The sequence below is a fragment of the Gossypium hirsutum genome, chromosome D05 (assembly GCF_007990345.1).
Source record: "Gossypium hirsutum isolate 1008001.06 chromosome D05, Gossypium_hirsutum_v2.1, whole genome shotgun sequence".
In the NCBI taxonomy this organism is placed as follows: domain Eukaryota; kingdom Viridiplantae; phylum Streptophyta; class Magnoliopsida; order Malvales; family Malvaceae; genus Gossypium; species Gossypium hirsutum.
In genome coordinates this window covers 161,798-181,879 of record NC_053441.1, presented here as the reverse complement: position 1 = coordinate 181,879, position 20,082 = coordinate 161,798, and the positions used below count along the sequence as shown (strand labels likewise).

Below are 20,082 nucleotides of genomic sequence, written 5' to 3'. Positions count from 1 at the left end.
TAAATCACATGTAAATTAGTATGAATCTCCAACACCCTACATCAATTGTAAAAAAAGAGTTCATAGCTTTTGAGACGCTTTAACAGTGAGTTCATGCTTTAATAACTGGGAACCTTTAAACAGTGAATTCCAACACTCTACATCAATGGCCAAAAAAAAGTTCAAGATTTAAAAAAAATTGTTAACCCCAATAAAGTTAAAAAAAATAACTGGGAATTCAAGCTTTTGAGACACTTTAACAGTGAATTCAAAACTTAAAATCCATGTATCTCTCATTCAAAAAATAGACTAAAGAAACAATCTTTAACAACGAATTCAATATAACATTAAACATTAAAGAAACAAAACGATGCATTAAGTGATTGAAGAATGAAAAGAACTCACCAATTAATCAAGAAATTAAAGATGCAAAAACCCAAGTGGGGGAGATGAACGGTTTTTTAACTAAGACTTAAGGTTTTAATTTTTTAATTAATTAAATTTATTTAATTAAAAATCTATTCTCATCCCATCCAAGTTGGCACTTAAAATCTAGTTAGATTGCCACGTAGGATTACCGTTAGGGAGATAACGAAACTTAACGGAAGAGTGATCACTTCGTAACAAAATAATAACATAAGTGACTAAAACGTAACATTTCAAACATAAGTTACTAAAATGTAACCCGAGTCAAACAAAAGTGACTATTTTTGTAGTTTTTCCTTTTAAAATTACAATATAGAGTTTTACTGTTAATAAATTATAATTTCTAATTTTCACTACTTTCCTGCCATTTGTTTTATTTGGGCTTCGTGCTTTCTGTTTCCGAGGAGAAAGAAGAGAGATCACTGCGAAACAGAAAAAGGAAAACTTATTGTGGCCGTACGATTACTCCTCATCAACGGCTTTGATTTGCTTGTTCTCTTAGATCCCTCCTTCCTTCATCGTTCATCTCACCTCCTTTGGTCGTAAGATCTTCTTTGTCTAATCCAAACCTCTTAATTTATCCCTTAAACTGTTGACATCTTTCTGGATAGATCGTCTTTTTACTCATCCGATCGGATTCTGCTATTTGTTTTATCGTCATGCATCAAGTAAACTATTCTTTGCTGTTTTCATGAAAACGAGACAAGTACGATGCATTTTTTCCCTTTATTTTTCCTTTTGTTCTTGGAGGAATGCCGTCTGAACTCAGCCTTTTTTTTTAGTAATTTCAAGGTTTGGTATTTTTAGTTTAGGTTTTGATTTCTGTTGTTGAATTTGTTGTTTCCAACGCTGTTTTAGATCTTGCATCTTGATACTAATAATAAAATATGTGTTGAAATTTTCAAGAAGTGGTTCCTCGCTAATCTGATCTTTTTTTTAAAAAAAATGATAACCTCATGAATTATTGGATTTATTTTATTTTTTGACATTTTTGTTCCTGATTTGCCAGCTCGATTCGTTTCATAGAGTATCGTTAATCTGTTTTTAATACCTTGTGCATATATTTGTCTTGGATTTTAATTTCTAATTGCTTGTTTCTTCAAATAATGTAGTAGGTCTCTTTAATTGAGCAATATTACAATGGGAAAACTACGCCAATGGTAGAATAGCTCGGTTGCGTCTACTTGGCTATCAAAACCTCATATAACTTGCCTCAACTGATAGATCATCTGCTTTTGCTTTCACAAGGTCAGTCAATGTTTAAGATGTCAATAAGACTGAAATGTGAATATATATTCCATAATTAACCTATTTTCTTTCAAGATATAATTATTGTTATGTTAAGGAGGTTTTTGAATTGCATACTAGCGTTCATTCTTACCAATGGTGCATGAATTATTTTTTCATTTCTGGAATTTAAAGCCAGTAATAATAATATTTGAAAGAAATTCATATGTTTCTAGATAGGCATGATTTAATGGAAAACACCCATTTTAAGAGAGGGAGTGAAAGACCAAAGAGGACATGGAAGCTATAAAATAGAACCTTTCTGATCATATGATAATCTTGATAAAGCATGGCACAACAATATTATCCATTTCTTTGATAATATATAGTTAAGTAAAAAGCTTTGTTTCTTGTTGCTATTAATTTAGTCACTCCTATTTAGGCTGCAAACATAATTTAAGAAGAGCAAGTGAACTCAAAGGTCTTGACATAGTTGATTTATGTTGAAATTCCCATATTGTTTTTGAAAAGAAAAGAAAATCTTAATTTACCCTCTCTCTAAAGTTATCTTTCAAGTGTTAAAAAAGAAGTAAAATTAAGACTTTTGTTTACTGGAAAGTCATTTATTTGTGCTATTGTGGTCAGTCTCAGCATTAACCAAAAGTATTTTGTTACCATACAATTCAATATACTCTTTACAAGTTTTTGGTTTAATCATAAGCTAGATGCAGCAATAAGTTAGCGTGCGCATTGCTCTAGATCAAAAGAGTTAAAGCAATAACAAAGAACATTGTGATATCAGGTTTTGGTATCCTATAAATTCTGTTTACTTTTGCTTATGGAGTTCCTCTGGTTGTGTTGGGAATCAATGCAATGTATGTGCTGTCCACACACCAAGATCCATGCCATTTCCTATACATTTTCCTTTTGTAAATGCACAAGCTTGTAAGAGAAGTAGGTTCAGTGAAACACCTACTTTGTGCTTCATATAAATCAAATGCAAGTAAAGGTTAATGATAATTTTGACATTTGGTTAGCTTAGTAATGTATTCTGTTCCTGTAATAGGCCGTCGAGATATTGAAATGCAGTCACCTCCTGAAAAAGCTTTTGTTATGTTGAAAAGGGAAGCAACTGACTTGGCTGGGTCAAGTTTTACAAGTCACGTGGATAGTACTTTCCAAGATGCTGTAAATGCTGCTGCTTCTTCTGCTTCATCATCCTCTTCAGATGATGACTCTCAGGTGACACAAAATGAAGACGACCTTTATAATGGGAATACTTCTAAACAGTTGGTGCTTTATGATCCTGCTGTTAGTAGTACTGTTGGTTGTACGCCTCCTGGACCCATTCAGTGCCGACCTCCTGTAGGTCCAAGATTTTCTTCATCAAAACTATTGCCATCAGTTGGGGCTTTCACTGTCCAGTGTGCCAATTGTTTTAAATGGAGGCTTATACCAACAAAGGAAAAGTATGAAGAAATAAGAGAACATATTCTTGAAAATCCTTTTGTTTGTGAAACAGCTCGTGAATGGAGGCCTGATATTTCATGTGATGATCCAACGGATATCTCTCAAGATGGCAGCCGACTTTGGGCAATTGACAAACCAAACATTGCTCAGCCTCCTCCAGGCTGGCAAAGGCTTCTACGAATAAGAGGTGAAGGAAGTACCAAATTTGCAGACATGTAGGTTTACTTCTCTACTGAGGCAATCTTTAACCATTTATCTTTTAATATTATTTCTTTAATACCTATTCTTTTTCTCCTGTTGTATTATTCTATTTTTTGATGTTATAGTATCTTTGCTATCTATGTGCAAGTGCGTGGAATATTCCCCTTGCATTCTTTAACAGTCTTTTCCCACTTCGTTTGTAATCATACATTTAGATATTGCTTGTCCTTGGCCTCCTCGGAGCATTCGTAGACTATTATGGGCTTTATTTGAACTGATTAATATTTGCAGACTTAGGTTTTTTACATTATCATAAGTAGCCTTAAATCTGCTTCAATTCTTATTTGATCTTAAGCCACAGCATTGCTTCTTTTTATTTTACTGTTTGTTTCTTCAATTGGGAGCTAAGAGTTTTGCTGATGTTCAAGACTTGGTATCCGTAACCTAATTGTTAATCTCGTCATGACTTGTGAGATGATCAATACATTTTCTTTTTCCAATAGTAAGCAGTGAAGCCAAAGTTGGTGTTAAATGGTGCAGTTTTAATTTGCATTTTCTGTGTGTTTCAGCTACTATCAAGCACCAACAGGAAAGAGACTGCGGTCAATGGTGGAGGTGCAAAAGTACATAATGTTTACTTAAGCTTTTATTTTATTTTTATTTACCTTTTCTTTTCTTGGTTATAATTGACTACTGGATAAGTAGTTGGCAGTCACATACCATTCATACCTCTCCCAGTCCCTGAAATTTCTGTTGATACTTCTATTCACAGTGTTTCTGACTTTGCAGGTACTTGATTGAGCATCCTGAGTATGCAACAGAAGGGGTAAACTTGTCTCGATTTTCATTTCAGATTCCCAAGCCTTTACAGGAAGACTATGTTAGAAAGCGCCCTGCCCGTCAGACAGCCTCACATGATAATGAAGGTATGATGAAGGCACTGATATTGCATTTTTTATGCACCGAAAAAATGATCATTTTTTCAAATGACTGTTTTAGTCATGTAATGGATGGAGGATGTGGAATATGCTACTTGAGAGATTTGAGTTATCAGAGACTTTGTTTGATTGTAATTTCCATATATTTATGCTATTTTTAGGTTATTTTATGTTTTTTGTTATTATTTTGATTCCAAAGTATTTGAGTTCTAGGTTTTGATTAGGTTAGGGATGATGATATTTGAGATGCCATCTTTTTCTGGTTTTCTCCCCAGATATTGTCTGCTTCTCCCTGATTGCATCCGTCTATCTCTAGTTTTTCTCTAAATATCTCCTATCTCTATTACCCTTGCTTGTGTTTGTCTGAGAACAAAATGCTGCCGATGTTAAGATGTAGCTGTTTGCAACCCATTTAGAGGAGAAAGCATAGCTTTGAAACTTCAATCCCTTGAGCATTTGCCTACATAGACTGGATCATCACTTTTGTTTTGGGATCTTTGTTTCCTTATATGTCTTGGACTCTATTATTCGTTTAACCCTTTTTTCCATAAAAAAAATGATATTATCGTGGTAACTTTGAAATGGAAATATTGACAAGGAGATGGTCCTCATTCCTTTTATTTGTTTGTAAGACATTCATTGGTTTAAGTTGTTGAGATTGTGCCACTTATAATAAGTCCAGACGGATATTAGCAGGTGGAATCTTTTTCTGCATGCTGCAGCAAATATGGGTGGCTAATAGAAATCTTACTTGTGTTTGTTATATATACAGTGAATCCGCTAGCTTGGGCTGGTCCCGAAGACACAGAGGTGCAGCAGGGGCGGCTAGCACTTCCACCTCCTAGTGTTGAGGCATCAGTTTCTGATTCACCATATCGGCCAGCAAAGCATGCAAGGAGAACCCCATCAGAACATATGTACCCAAGTAATCAAGTGCCTAATAAGCATGGTAGCAAGGTAGAAATGGGCAGTGAGTTAAGAAATACCAATTATGGCGACTGAGACTCGGTGGATGAAATTGTTTCTTTTTCTCTATGTTTTGTTCCCTTTTTTGTGTAATTTTTTTGGCTCTAGAACGCTAAAAAGAAGTCAGAAAGGTTGGATGGTAGCTTTCGTTTTGCAAGGAGGAACGGAATCTAGAGCATGTTTGACGGGAAATATGTATTTAAAAATTATTATCATTATTATTATGACATTGTATTTTGTATCAGATGTAAGAGGAACTAAACGTAAAACTACACATGTATGAAGTCGCCTTCAAACATTTTGATCATTCATTGGTTCATTTTTTATATACAGAAGAAGAAAGTAAACAAGGCAAACAAGTCAGTTTGGGTGGCCGGCCTTCGTATATTTAGCTTTATCAATTTTCCCAAATTCGGACATATGTATGTGCACGCGTGTCAAACTGTAAATGAAGCGCCAATTGTAAGGTCTCTAAGAATCTCGATACTATATATGTTTGTTTGATGCGCAGATGACATGTTTGGCACATATATTAAAAGTGCCTCTTCAACGCAGCCGGCCGGCCTAGCATATGGCAAGCAGTTCATAATATATATGTGTTTTGGTGAGGAGGGGGGGGGATTCCTTCTTAACTTGTAGGTGTTTGATTAGATTACACGGGTAGGGATGAAAGGGGGGAGGAAGGCAGTGAGTGGGAATGGGCGTATGTTAGAGAGAGATGAAGATCTTGTTCTATTCCGGGAATTGCATAAACGTGAAAAGGATAGAATTGCCACCCTCCTTCAGCCTGTTTCCGATGAGTTTGAACCAAATGGGTCAGCAGGTACCAACCTAGTACTGTACATAATAATATTATCGTGTTTTGTCGACTAATATATATATATAGCAATACCACATACTAGTCTGTTCTGCTGCAGGAAATTTTGCACTCTACAGAATAGCATCCGGGAAGAAAGGATGCGGATACCAGTTTTTCCCTGATACCATCAAAAATGATTATGATTGGTTTGTTTTTTAACTATTCTCATCTTTAACTTCCTTCCTGTCAAAGAAATTATGTACCTTAAATTCCATTCAAATCACGTGTATTACGTGGTGTAGTTTTAATTAATTATCGGTTCTCCGTTTTGGATAGGTTAAAAACACCACCCGCAACCCCTCTCTTTCCGTCGCTTGAAATGGAAGCAAATGCCGCGCAACCTGTCGTCCAACGGGAGTTACCTATCATTCACCCACCTCCTTCAAGGGTACGTTTGCTTGTTTGTTTCTTTCAGCTCTACCTCTTGTCAGTGTCACTTTAAATCTCAAATTACTGTATAATCGAATATATTTTATTAAAATCAGTTTGCAGGCCATAAAGAGTCCAAAAGAAGCATAAATGGAAGGGCGAAATCTCCAAATCCCAAGCCAAAAATCCCTTCAAGATCCATAACTCCTAGTCATAGGCCAGTGGTAAACAACAGCACCAAAGTAGCCAACTATGATCCTCTGAAAAGTAAACGAACAAATGTAGGTACTGCCGACATGCACATGGACTTTCTCACTTCAAATCTGTCCCAAAAGCTAGCAACAACTCAGACCACAAAGCCTAGGAGTAGAGGTGTGTCGCCATTGGATTGGCAAGATCAACCATACCAATCCAATATCCCACGCCTCCTAATCGTTCTTCTTCCGCTAGCCGAGGGCGGGCAGTGCTTCACCAAAACGCTTCGACACCAAGGCAGTCGTGTTCACCTAGGGCTAGGGGCCGGAGACAACAAGAAGCCACCAAACCCACACAACCATTCTTGGGGAGCAAGATGGTAGAGAAAGTGATGAATGCTAGGAAATCCATCTCAAGCATTAATGATAAAAGCCAAAGGGATACAAAACAAAAGTTACGAGGCTCCGCTACCAAGCATTTGGTAAATTTCTTATACAATACCATATTGCTTCTATTTAATATAATTCCAACCAAACCGAATTTCATCTTCAATCCATGGGTACTCTTTAACACAAAGAAGGCCACCTGCCTTTGGAACACAACTATAATTTGTGACCTTGTATTAATTTTGTTTGTTTGTTATTGGCATGCATTTACAGGAGATTAAACGCGACTCCACCCAGCTTGGCGTTTTTCACAGACGCAGAGAACAAGGCTGAAGGAATTTCCTTGTTTGGCTCTGGGATTCTTCCGAAGATTTACATTTTCTTTTTAAATGTTTGGTGTAACATCAGCTTCATGCAATCTTTTGACTCTAAATGTACTGTATATATACACATGTTGGAACCCAAATCTTGAGACTCAAAACCAGGCATTATCTTGCTAGATTTTTCATAAATTTCTCACTCCCACCGTATCAAAATGCTTGGCTTTGCAGTTTAAAATCCTTACTTCAAAATTAATATTAATATACAGGACTTAAATTGTTGGGTTCTAGTTTGGTCGTATAAACATAGTCTCAAGGTGGCGTATTTTTTGCATACCCACAAAAACAGAGTTGATGTCCTGTCCAGTCTACCGTAGACAGTATTACTGCATGAAAACGCATATATTTTCAATTTAGTAAATTTATTTTATTTTCCATCTTCGGAATCTCAAATAAAACACCAACACTTGTTCGTTAGTCTGTCTTTTAATTGGGATTAATCATGCTAGCTCTTTCATCATTGTGCTGGATATCAAATTACTCATTTTCTCCTACATTTTTCAATTCATCCAAAGTATTTATGAAGAGTAATCAAAATAAAATTACTGTAAATTAAATTTTCTATAAAAAAATTATTTCTCTTTCAAAAATACCATTTAAATTTCAAAATTCAACAATAAAAATATAATATAGTATTTATTTTAACATTTGTGTTGTTTAACGTGCCTTCTAATTTAAGATAACTAGAAAATTATTTATCTAAGTTAAATTTAAAAAACCAATAATTAATCCATCTAAATATTATCTAACTTCAATGATACATTTAAAAATTATGTGATAAAGTTCTTACTTAAATATTGTGGTGATTAAGATTTTTGTAAAACATTAGTTTAGCACCGATTCAAATCGTGTTACCCTTATCCTCACCTTTAATATTGTATAAAAATTTATTTTAAAAAAATTATTTGATTAAAATTTAGGATAAACTACACCGCAGGTCACCAATTATTGCCTTTTTTACTTTTTGGTCATCCAACTATTTTTTTTAGTTTGGTCACCCAACTAATCAAGATTGCTTTTTTTTTATCCATTTTCGATAAGTGTCGTAAAATCTCTCATTGGAGAGTAACATGACAGTTAAAAAATTGGTACAATAAAAAATTTATCCCTCAACTTTTTTATATTATATTGATTTAATCGTAATTTTAAAAAATTAACCCTTGCATATTATTTTAGTTACTACCACCTTTTCACTTTAATCTTTAATTTTTTTTACCCCAATCAATACTTAAAAAATATTATTTTTGAGTGACCAACATTAAAGTGACGTAGAAGTTGGGTGACTAAAATAAACGCATACTAAAGTTGAGTGATAAAATTGCAAGGATTTCATTTTGAGTGATCAAAATGAAAATTGTAACACCCCTAACCCGTATCCATCACCGGAACAGGGTTTAGGAGCATTACCAAGGTTTACCGATCAGACTCAAATATTTCATATGACTTCACATTCATATCAGAAATTAGTTATAAATTTATCATATCGTCCATTATATGAGCCATCGAGACCCAAAACATACATTAGAAACAAGCCGGGACTAAATTAGAAACTCAAAGAATTTTTCACGAAGTTTTAAAATTTTTCAAGGTGTAGGGGACACAAGGCCGTGTGGCTCACACGGCCAAGTGACACACCCGTGTTTTAGGCGGAGTGGTATTTGAAGTAAGGCACACGGCCGTGTCTCCAGCCCTTGTAACTCTCTGACTTGCAATACAGTTAAGTGCAGAGGTCACACGACCAAGCCACACGCCCGTGTGCCAGACCGTGTGATCAATTTTGAGCATTCTGTTTTAAAATTTTAAGATGCAGGGGAAACATAACCAAAACACACGCCCATGTGCTAGGCTGTGTGTCACACACGACTGAGACACACGCCCATGTCTTTTTCCGTGTGGACAAAATAAGGTCATTTCCAAGCCTTTTTCTTCACCCAATTTCACCTTCCACCTATATAAACATTTAAACACATTCAAGAGCCAATTCAAGACATTTAAACCTGGCCAAATTCAAGTCTTATGCATGACATATTAATACCTATGATCAAACGTCCAACTTACCAAGATAGCCTAATACTTATAAACATGTTTTACCAAATACACTATCATAAACTAATATCTAATATACTTATATGATTTTCCTCATTCAACCCTTTAAACATACTCATCAAGCATATTAAGACTATTTACATATCAAAACATATCATTTAATAGCCATTCCAATGACTAATTTCAACCAACATTAAATTGCTATCAATGGTAACATTTAACCTATACATACCATTATTACCAAAATTAGTTTACTATTTATATATATATCGAAAAGTCCGGGGGATAGTGTGGTGTAGCTCCGACCAGTTTCCAACCTTTACGAGCCTCCGAGTACTATAAAAGAGAGGAAATAAGACAGAGTAAGCACATAATGCTTAGTAAGTTCGTATAACGGAAAATTAACTTACCATTCGTTTACTTATATAATAAACATGCATAATAAATCCAAAGCAATTTGGCAATTAGCCTAACACATATAACCTCAACAAACATGTTAGTCATGTATTTTATGTGAATAACAAAAATAAGGATGAGCTCATTAGGAATCCAGTTTCCAAGTATTTCATGCATATACAGATAATAGTTTCATTTTGATTTCACATGTTCTCATGTCAGAATTTCACCCGTTGAATCATTTGAAATTTCGATGGATACTTGGGTAGTACACCTGAAGTGTACAATACTATAAATCTGTCAATTCATATCCGGTAGTGCTTTTATGAGCACTTAAACAAAAAGCTTTCTCTCAAGCACTATAACAGGAAGCTCATTGAGCCTTCTAACGGGAAGCTTATCCGAGCAATATAACGGGAAGCTCACAAATAGCCTATAACGGGTAGCTTCAAAGAGCAATTAACGGGTAGCTTTGAAGAGCAATTAATGGGAAGCATCAGATAGCCATATAACGGGAAGTTCAAGCGAGCACTAACGGAAAGCTCACAAAGAGCCTTTAATCGGGAAGCTCACGAAGAGCCATATAACGGGACGCTCATAATAGCTGCGGTGTGCTCACAACACATGTAGGGTCACAACCGATCGGGATGCTCCGAAGAGCATTTAACGGGAAACTTGCAAGAACACTATAACGGGAAGCTTGAGAGGGCTTGTAACGGGGCGCTCTTTCGAGCTACGGTACGCCCGCAACATATGCAGGAACATTACCATTTCAAGAAACAGAACCCTTTATCCACCGAATCTCATTATCGAAACGTGATTTATTTATTTATCAGGGATTTTCAGTTACAAGATCAATTACATACACATGTATGAAATTTAAACAATTGACATATTCAACACTCAATATAAGCATATAAATATACACAATTAAGTTACCCGAACTTACCTCAACAATTGTTTGTGACTTGTAAACTACTAATCCGATACTTTTTATTTTTCACGATCTAACTCCATTTTTGATCTATCTGGATTTATATGAGTAAATTTAACATCAATTTAATACAATTTACATTCAATTCAATCCAAGTCACATCTTAGGAAAAACTATTTTGCCTCTATACTTTTAATTAATGACAATTTCATCCCTAGACTCGAAAAATAAAATTCATGCAATTTAATCCTTATCCCAAGCCTAGATATTTTCATATATATCAATAGCAGCTCATTAATTCCATGAAATTATAGAATTTTTCCATGAATTCAACAACTTTTCAATTTAATCCCTAAATCATGATTTCATCCAAAATCCTTTAATAAAATACCTTTAAATATCCATCAACATCTCAATTTCATCATCTAATAACTAAAATTATATAAAATTATCAATGGTATCTTCCAAAACTTTCAACAAAATCAAAAACTAATAAAATGGTTAGTTGGACCTAATTGTAAAAGTCCCAAAACATAAAAATTTCATGGAAAGAGCAAGAATTAAAATTACATGCAGCAAATATTGAAAATCCAGCTTAAACCCTCTTCAATGGCTTTTTTAGAACTGAAAAATGATGATGAAAATGTCTAGAATTTCAATTTCCCTTTTATTTCACTTAAATTTGGCAAAATTTACAATTTTACCCTTATTTCACACCAATTTCTTGATTTTTCTATGCTTATGCCGCCTCAGCCATCCCATGTGGGTCCAATTCCCCTTTTAGTCCTCCTTTATTTACTATTTAGGCTATTTAGTCACTATATCTTTAATTAGCAAATTTGCACCTTTTTCAATTTAGTTCTTTTTAATTAATTAACAACCAAAACGTTAAAATTTTCTAACAAAACTTTAATACTACCTTAATGGCACTCCGTAAACATTTATAAAAATATTTACGGCTCGATTTATAGGACCGAGATCTCAATACCTCTTTTCTAAATCACTTAACCTAATAAAGCCTTATAAAACACAAATTACTAATTCAAAAATCTTTTAAAAACCACATTTGGCTCGTAAATATTAAATAATAAAAATTTACGAGCTTATTTTCCGAATTTGGTGGTCTCGAACCACTGTTTTAGACATCACTGAAAATCGAGCTGTTACAAAAACGCTGTAAAAGTTGGGTGACAAGTTTACCCTTGTTTTTATGAGAAAGAAAAAAAATGAGGTCAATTAGATAAGAAGAAAATACGATAGTAATAGAATTGTGGGAATTAGGTATATACGTCATTTTCAAAAAATAATTAGAGAAATAAGTCGTTTTTTTTTCGGAATTTAAGGAAATAAGTCAATTTTGGGTACAGGTGACAAAAACGCTTCTTACAATTATCGAGATGTAAGAAATTATCTTTTAACCATTTCATATCTATCCAGTTGCCACTAAACTTGTTTGCCACCTTGCCTAATAGCTAATGACAAATCGACCTCCACTCCCCAATGTGCACTACCCCCGTAACAACTGCCCCATCAATCGGTAGACTGAGTCGTAATGCCACATCCCCAAGTGTAATCGTACACTCACCGTATGGATGATGGAATGTTTGTGTTTCGGTTCTTCATCTTTCTAGTAAAACACTAATAAGCGTGGGATCCAATTTAATCTAGTTGAGCATATAAGACGTGAAAGAATCCGGCCTTTTTCAATAACACATGGTGCTCTTGCACTTAAATTGCGTATATATGTTTCAATAAATCAATTTTTTCTTGATTATATAAATATAAAAAATTTAAAAATATAATAATATTAACAACTTAATAATGATATTAATTAAAATAAAAATATAATAATAGTTTCTTACCATTTGTAATTTAATACTAAATATGTGCTTGTGATCCAAACGAATTAGAAGGGTTGACATTTATAAAATCGGTAATGTTTATCAAATCAAATAAGATTAATTAATTTAGACAATAAAATAAACTAAAATTTAAAATATTATAAAATTACCACTAAATTAACCATTTATTTAATACAAAATTATGGTTAAACCTATTAAAAAATAGACAAATAAAAAAATTGTCTTATTTTACCTGAAATCTTTGTGATGATGAAAGTCGAATAAAATCAGGAAATTACTAACAGTTAGTATAGAAAATTAAGAGAAAATTAAAGATTTTTTTAATTTTTGGTCATTTGTCGAATGATTAAGAAATCAACAATTATAATTTTCTAATCGTTTATCATTAAATTAAAAAAAAAAGTTGTAAGCAGGATGCTTGCTGCCCTAGGCGCTTGTGACACACCTCTCGCAAAATCAACCTTATTTCTTTAAATTTAAAAAATCCACTAATTTTTCTTTGAAATTGATATATTCCCCTAATTTTCACATTAGAATTTGTACATAAAAGTAGTTAAAAAGTAAGCGCAGGCGGGAGTGGATAATCTAACCTCAGACGGACGGATAGGCGGTGACTGCTGCTCCCTCGCCTCGCCCAATTTCCCTCTCAATGGTTTCGTTCGACTTTTTCAAAATTTCGAATTTTTCTAAATAATTGATAGTAAATCCAAATTTCAACTCATCCACTTCCATTTTTGTGCCAGAGTTGTCTGCTGCTGCCCAATTCGTGGTCCACGACAATTCTCGCTTCTAAGGTTGGTTTCTTTTTCTTTAATCCTTTCTGCAAGGAATGCACCTGTTTTCGTCATCGCATTTGTGATAATCCAAGTTCGGGAGTTTGGGGAATTAATTATGCTTCACTACTTGGATGGGGATGGGGATGGGATTCATATTTTTATTTGTATGAATTCACTTTCAGTATATTGCCATCAATTTTAGATATAAAGGTAAGAAGAAGATTAGGAGGTCCAGGTTTTAATTTCATGCTCACTCGAAACAAACTAGTAAAAGATTTCAGTTTGTCTGCGACGAAAACACTTGACATATGTTGCAGGAAAGAAGAGTGATAGAGCCACGAAAGAAGCAGCAAGATGCAGGAAGCACCAGAGACAGAATCCTAATTACCAACTCCGAGATTGCTCAACCAAATAGCATCCCTCCATTGGTTAGTGCCTTGAAAACTTGCGCTCACCAAAACGCTGCTACTTTTCATTTTCCAGGACATAACAGGGGTCGGGCTGCACCCTCATCCTTAGTTCATCTCATTGGTTTGAAGCCCTTCATTCACGATTTACCTGAGCTTCCCGAACTTGACAACCTATTTTCTCCAGAGGGCCCCATTTTAGAGGCACAAAAGCTAGCTGCCAAGCTGTTTGGATCCTCAGAGACATGGTTTCTTGTTGGAGGTACCACCTGTGGAATCCAAGCAGCAATCCTGGCAACTTGCTCCCCTGGAGATTATTTAATTCTACCTCGGAATTCTCATATATCTGCCATTTCTGCTATCGTATTATCTGGTGTCATTCCCAAATATATTATCCCTGACTATGATTGCCTTTGGGATATTACTGCTGGTGTTACTTTATCCCAGGTTAGTCTCCAAACTATTCTCAATTCTGGTAGCTAGCGTTCTACTTAATGCTGTTGAAATGTTTGTTTAGTTATTACGTTCTTTTCTTTTTCTTAAAAAATATTTTTCCATGTTGAAATATAACTTGGTGTAAATATTTTTACAGATAGAGAAAGCAATCGAGGAGTTGCATATGGAAGGTCAAAAAGTAGGTGCAGTTTTCATCACTTCGCCCACTTACCACGGTATTTGTAGCAACTTGACTGACATTTCAAAGCTATGCCATTCTTATGAAATCCCTGTGATTGTTGATGAGGCTCATGGAGCACACTTTGGATTTCATCCCCAGCTACCCTCCTCGGCCCTCCAGCAAGGAGCTGATCTGGCTGTGCAATCTACTCACAAAGTCCTCTGCTCTCTCACACAGTCATCAATGTTACATATGTCTGGGAATATTGTAGACAGAGAAAGAATCTGTAGATGCCTTCAAACCCTTCAAAGCACTAGTCCTAGTTATCTGCTTTTGGCATCTCTAGATGCAGCTAGAGCTCAGCTAAGTGAAAAACCAGGCAGGATTTTCAATAATGCATTAGATTTGGCACTTGAAACTAAAAACCTTATAAGAAATATTCCAGGAATTTCAATGCTTGGCACACTCGGATTTTCTAACTTCCCTGTCATTGATCCGTTGAGGCTTACATTTGGGTTCTGGCGGCTAGGTTTATCTGGTTTTGAAGCAGATGAAACCTTATATAGCGATCAAGGGGTCATCTCTGAACTGGTTGGTACTCGATCTATTACTTTTGCCATAAACCTTGGAACTTGTAGGGACCATATCCAGAGGCTTGCATGTGGAATAAAGAATCTATCTGAAGCGTCCTTGTTGTCATTTGAAAAAATAAAAGGTCAAATAGAGGACCATTGTGGTTCAGCACCATTTTCTGATATTACTATGTCTCTTAATCCTAGAGAAGCCTTCTTTGCAAGAAAAAGGAAAGTGGCAATTGGAGAGAGTCTTGGGAAAATTTGTGGGGAACTCATATGTCCATATCCGCCAGGTATACCTGTAATGATCCCAGGTGAGACCATTACAAAGAAAGCTCTGGAGTATTTGGTGCTCGTTAAAAACAAAGGTGCAACTATTAGTGGAGCCTCTGATCCTTTGCTCAATTCCATAGTCATATGTGATGTCTGAATTACCATATTGAAGTGGCAAGTGATAAGGAATTGAATTGTTAAAAGTTTAAGCAGAGGTGGTTTAGACTAGATAGCTTAGAAATTTGACAATTAGTGTTCAATGCCATAACCGTTCATTGTTGGTTTTATCAGATAAGTTTGAAGGAGAAACATGATGAGAAGTGAAAATTATTTCTGCCATTTCTCAATTCAGCTGGATCATGGATGAAGAAATGGAATGTTGATGTAGAAAGTATGAGTAGATATATTGATGTGAGTTTATTGTATCAATGTTACTGCAGTATGTGAAAGTTGTACGACTTACAGCGAGATGAAGTATGCTTGCGGTTTGTTAGAGCAAATAGTTTTCCTTGAATAAATTCGGAATAAATTTCACACTAATGTAAAAATAACAAAATAGTTTTATACACCTTTTTATAACTTAGTATAAGATTGAGTGGCATCGTGTAAATTGAAGCGTACGGTTTCCTGTAGAGTAGAGTTTCGTAAATATTCTAAAATAACAATGTAACGGAATTCCAGAATGTTGTTTGATGGCGAAATTGAGCTCCCCTAGCTAGTTGTGCTAGTTCCATAAGCCTGCACTGCACTCTTTCTATTCTAACTGCACACACACACACCCACAAAAAAGAAAGCAAACAATTAGTGTGAAGAAGCTAGATATAAACAGGTAACTAAAACAGGAGCCGTACGTTGATGCTCACTTAGATGATGATGGTGGTGTCTTTTTAAGGAAACAACAATAATTAGTCTGAGCCGCTGCTTATGCTATCGCATTCAGAATGCAAGAACTGTGGAGGTTGATTAAGAAAATCCTAAGAAGCGAGCACGAAATTAATCAAAATATAAATATAAAGCTTGTTTTGGGTGACATTAATGAGAGAGTATACCTGCAGCATCGAGGAGGTGGAAACTTGGGTGTTATTTGGGGAAGGCCCTGCACTACCTCCAAACGTCATAAAAGGCATGTTCGACTCTGCAAGATCTCTCAGCTTGTTAAGATGTGGCAACACAACCTGTCCCAGATCGGGTCTGTCTCTTCGTCTCAGTTCCGCACACTTAAGGGCTAACTTGGCAAAGCTCAAGGCCTCTTCCAATGGCCAGTCAGTGACAGCAGGGTCTAGTATCTCAGCAAAACTTCCCTCCTCGATGGCATTCTCAACACGATGAGCCAAACCCATTGGTGGCTTAGCTGTTATTATTTGTAAAAGCATGATCCCCAGGGAGTAGACATCAGACTTTATCCCTAGCATTCCAGTTTGCTGATATTCAGGATCTATGTAACAGAATGTTCCTGCTGCTGACGTCATACGATACTGAGTTACAGAGTTGGCAACTGATGGAGGAACAAGTCTAGCTAACCCAACATCGCTAATCTTGCTCACATAATTGTGATCTAGCAATATATTGGCGGGTTTAAGGTCACGGTGCACAAGTGGCTTCGGTTTGGTATGGTGGAGAAAAAGGAGACCCGTCGCAATCTCTGCGGCTATTCGAAATCTTATTTGCCATGGAAGTACGGGACTGTTGTTGTGCATAAACAGTCGATCTTCTAAGCTTCCATTCGCCATGTATTCATAGACTAGGCACCCATACTCTGGGCAGGCTCCAAGGAGAAGGACCATGTTTGGATGTCGTATGCAGCTTAACACTTCAACCTACATAGTTCCATCACATTCTTACTAAATGCCTTTACTCCATCTATATATATCACTAATAAACATTTAATTACATATATACATACCTCTTGCTGAAACTGTGATTGTCCTTGGGTTGCATCTGGACGTAGAACTTTTATTGCCACCGGGGTGTGGTCCAGGTTACTGTGGTACACAGGCCCATAACCTCCTTCTCCTATTTTGCGAGATGGAGAGAAATTGTCTGTTGCTATTTCAATCTCTTCAATGGTGTATTTTCGGTACATGAGATGGTGTCCGAAACCATTTAATGCCATATTCATGTCATCATCATCAGCATAATCTATGTTGGCTTTCCTTTCTATATTCGTGCTCTTTTGAGCTTCTAGTTCTGCCATTCGTTGGGCTGCTTGGGCTGCCTCAATGGCTGCATTACACTTGGCTTTCTCCGTTTCTGCAAGTGAGAGTGCAGCTTTCTCAGCTACTCGTGCCTCTTCTTTCTTTTGCTCTTCTTGCATTTTCCAGCTCTGAAGTTCCATTGCCTGTAATCAGAGTGTTGAATCAGAATTTTAGGATTTAGATTAGATATATATTGTTGGTAGATAGGTAGGTACCTTCTTCTTTGCTGAGAGTGCTTCCTTGCAGGCTGCACTGTACATATCCATGGTCTGCTTGAGCTCCTGTTTCAGTCTTCTCATCTCAGCTTCCACATCATCCTGTGGCATGCATCCATCTCAATAGTTAATTAAGTTTGAGCAGTTAATGATGATGAAATGAAAGGAAGATATATATATTTAATGCTTACCATGTTATGAGATGACCAGGATGTCCTACCACTTTCCTCGGAGCAAAATGAGAAATTGTACTGGGAACTGAAATCAACGGAGGAGGCCATGCTTCTGTTGTCAAAATCGGAGCAGCTGGAAAGCCGGGGGGGATTTCCAAATTCCATATTGTCAGATGTAGAAGAGAACATGGTATCGCTGCTCGGCTTTCCACTGCTTACGAATGAGATGTCAGATTCAGGAGTCGGGGGCTCATATTTCATCACATTTCGTGCTCTTGTGAAGGGTGACTTGATTTCTGCTTCTTCATGCAGGTTGCGATGTGGATTATGGGGTCTCTGGGGTGCTGTTACGGAATAAAAATCACCAAGGAGCTAGGCTTAGTATTATATATATAGAAAGAAAGAAAAGGCAGGAATGGTGATGGATGATGCTAAAAAACCTCTGTGTCTGGGGTTAACAACAGCGCGAGCGGAAGAAGGAGATTCCGTTGGGTCGGGAATGTTATTATTGGGTTGGGGTTGCAACAGAGGCTGAGACTGAGGACGCGGGGGAGGGGGAGCAGAAGCGGATCGCACTGACGAGATCTTTCCTTTGCCAATCACATATATAGTGCAGTAATCGGGAGCCCCTTTTGAGACATTAGTTGTAACCTCCGCTGTCCTGAACCTTCTGCAATAATAATATTATTTGAGTTGAGTTGAGGATATGCATGCAAATCTAGCACAGTCGACTTAATTAATTGGTTTAATTAGGTACCTAACAAAGCCGCTTCTTGAGGGTGCGCCAAGTACTAGAGTCTCGATTGGAAAGGATGAGACATAATCAATTAAGGCTTTAGAGATGTCCGTATCTTCCAGTATGACTTCATTACATTTGATCTGTTGCAAAACCACATGCATCCATAAATTAACTACCTAGCTTAGGTTTATTCGGAAAGAAAAAAAGTGCGTACGTCCTTCCGTGAGCAGAAGCATCGGAAAGGTAGAAACACCTCCTTGGCTTGGCTCTCCAGTTGTTGTTTATATGCCTTTGCAACTTCGTCGTTCACATCACTCATTTTTACGTGGCTCCCACCTGCATGCAAGCATTAGTATCTCTATATAATTCTTTATATATATATATAAAAGCAAAAGGTAGATAGGTATACTTGGGGTGGGGATGGAAGAAGGTTTGGTTTTGACATGGAGAAGAGTGATTGATTGACCCCTAGATATGAGATGATCCACCGCCCATTTCAATGCATGTTGGCTTCCCTTGTCCTTGTCTACTGCCACTGCCACGCTCTCGTTTCTCTTTTCTCCATTTCTTTTCGCCATCTTAATTATTTTTTGCTACTTTAATCAATTACCTCTCCTCAAGCATATGTATATACATATATCCTCTATCATCTATCTGTGCCCAAGGGAAGTTTTGCTAGTTTTGTTTGTTTTCTCCAAAACTAATTACCCACTAACTTACCAACTCCTTTAACTACCAATCTTGGTCGGGAGGGACCCTCCAAATTTAGACCAATACCTATATATATATATAATGATAAAACTATAATTATTATTATTCTAAGCTTGTTCATAAAGTAATTAAATCGGGTTTTGCTATTATCACTTATATATATCATATTCTCTTTCTTTTGAATAAATCACTTGTATCATCTTTGATTATAGGCTATTTTGTGATTTAATTATTACTTCATTCTTAAAAGGCAAATATTGAAATTCAAAGAAAACTTGATTTTATTTATTTAATTTAATTAAATCACTATGCTTGTTTTACATTCAAATACTTGAAGATAGTAGTCAATTTCATTAATCAGTGTGATGAGACGTCATTTATAGATTTTCGAAAAAAGAAGTAATTAGTTGGTTGTATTCTTACAGTATAATATATGAATCATAGTTACGGAAAATGATGTTATGTTAGAGGAACAAAGTTACTGGAAAACAATAATATTATATAGTCAAATTCAATAATAGGTAAAAGTTGGATTAAAATATTTTAAATCATTTATAATAATTGTTTAACAACATAGGAGAAGAAAAAGATGTTATTGGTGCGAAAATAAAGAAAAAAAATCTATCTATAAACTAGTATGGATGTATATATATTAAAATAACTTAGTCATAGTATCTTAATTAATTTAAGGAAATTAAATTAAAAAAAGTGATTTAGATATTGTAGTATGGGTACAACATATGATGATATTTATGGAGAGAAAAAAAA

General features: G+C 35.8%; 4 protein-coding genes across 14 annotated transcripts; 3 read left to right on the top strand and 1 right to left on the bottom strand.

Moving 5' to 3' along the window:
- Positions 1-760: 760 nt before the first annotated feature.
- Positions 761-5,514, top strand: LOC107907378 (methyl-CpG-binding domain-containing protein 2). Of its 6 annotated transcripts, none has more exons than XM_016834741.2 (6): positions 761-947; positions 1,518-1,653; positions 2,699-3,317; positions 3,873-3,926; positions 4,093-4,229; positions 5,014-5,514. In XM_016834741.2, exons 3-6 carry the CDS (start codon positions 2,716-2,718, stop codon positions 5,241-5,243), a joined length of 1,023 nt encoding a protein of 340 aa, XP_016690230.1. In that variant the 5' UTR covers positions 761-947; positions 1,518-1,653; positions 2,699-2,715; the 3' UTR covers positions 5,244-5,514. The 6 variants fall into 6 exon arrangements, with proteins under 6 accessions (XP_016690230.1, XP_016690233.1, XP_016690232.1 ...); XM_016834744.2 differs by having other exon boundaries at positions 771-944; positions 1,521-1,653; XM_016834743.2 differs by having other exon boundaries at positions 771-944.
- Positions 5,515-5,668: 154 nt separating this feature from the next.
- Positions 5,669-7,546, top strand: LOC107907380 (uncharacterized). Of its 2 annotated transcripts, none has more exons than XM_016834746.2 (5): positions 5,669-6,030; positions 6,125-6,212; positions 6,343-6,454; positions 6,552-7,111; positions 7,290-7,546. In XM_016834746.2, exons 1-4 carry the CDS (start codon positions 5,874-5,876, stop codon positions 7,011-7,013), a joined length of 819 nt encoding a protein of 272 aa, XP_016690235.1. In that variant the 5' UTR covers positions 5,669-5,873; the 3' UTR covers positions 7,014-7,111; positions 7,290-7,546. The 2 variants fall into 2 exon arrangements, with proteins under 2 accessions (XP_016690235.1, XP_016690234.1); XM_016834745.2 differs by having other exon boundaries at positions 5,874-6,030; positions 6,110-6,212.
- A 5,587-nt stretch (positions 7,547-13,133) lies between these two features.
- LOC107907383 (arginine decarboxylase) lies at positions 13,134-15,870 on the top strand. Of its 2 annotated transcripts, none has more exons than XM_016834750.2 (4): positions 13,134-13,286; positions 13,378-13,428; positions 13,728-14,264; positions 14,410-15,870. In XM_016834750.2, exons 1-4 carry the CDS (start codon positions 13,284-13,286, stop codon positions 15,436-15,438), a joined length of 1,620 nt encoding a protein of 539 aa, XP_016690239.2. In that variant the 5' UTR covers positions 13,134-13,283; the 3' UTR covers positions 15,439-15,870. The 2 variants fall into 2 exon arrangements, with proteins under 2 accessions (XP_016690239.2, XP_016690240.2); XM_016834751.2 differs by having other exon boundaries at positions 13,141-13,286; positions 13,692-14,264.
- Positions 15,824-19,388, bottom strand: LOC107907381 (U-box domain-containing protein 35). 4 transcript variants are annotated; one of them, XR_005913498.1, is made up of 10 exons: positions 19,013-19,388; positions 18,818-18,939; positions 18,622-18,743; positions 18,305-18,534; positions 17,883-18,208; positions 17,692-17,793; positions 17,185-17,619; positions 16,331-17,098; positions 16,133-16,231; positions 15,824-16,044 (listed from the first exon to the last, which is right to left on the bottom strand). XR_005913498.1 is itself a non-coding variant. In XM_041092941.1 (10 exons), the coding sequence occupies exons 1-9, from the start codon at positions 19,179-19,181 to the stop codon at positions 16,187-16,189; spliced, it is 2,319 nt and encodes a 772-aa protein (XP_040948875.1). In that variant the 5' UTR covers positions 19,182-19,388; the 3' UTR covers positions 15,824-16,044; positions 16,145-16,186. The 4 variants fall into 4 exon arrangements, 2 of the variants coding, with proteins under 2 accessions (XP_040948875.1, XP_040948874.1); XR_005913497.1 differs by having other exon boundaries at positions 16,133-16,255; positions 19,013-19,386; XM_041092941.1 differs by having other exon boundaries at positions 16,145-16,231.
- Between the last annotated feature and the right edge of the window lie 694 nt (positions 19,389-20,082).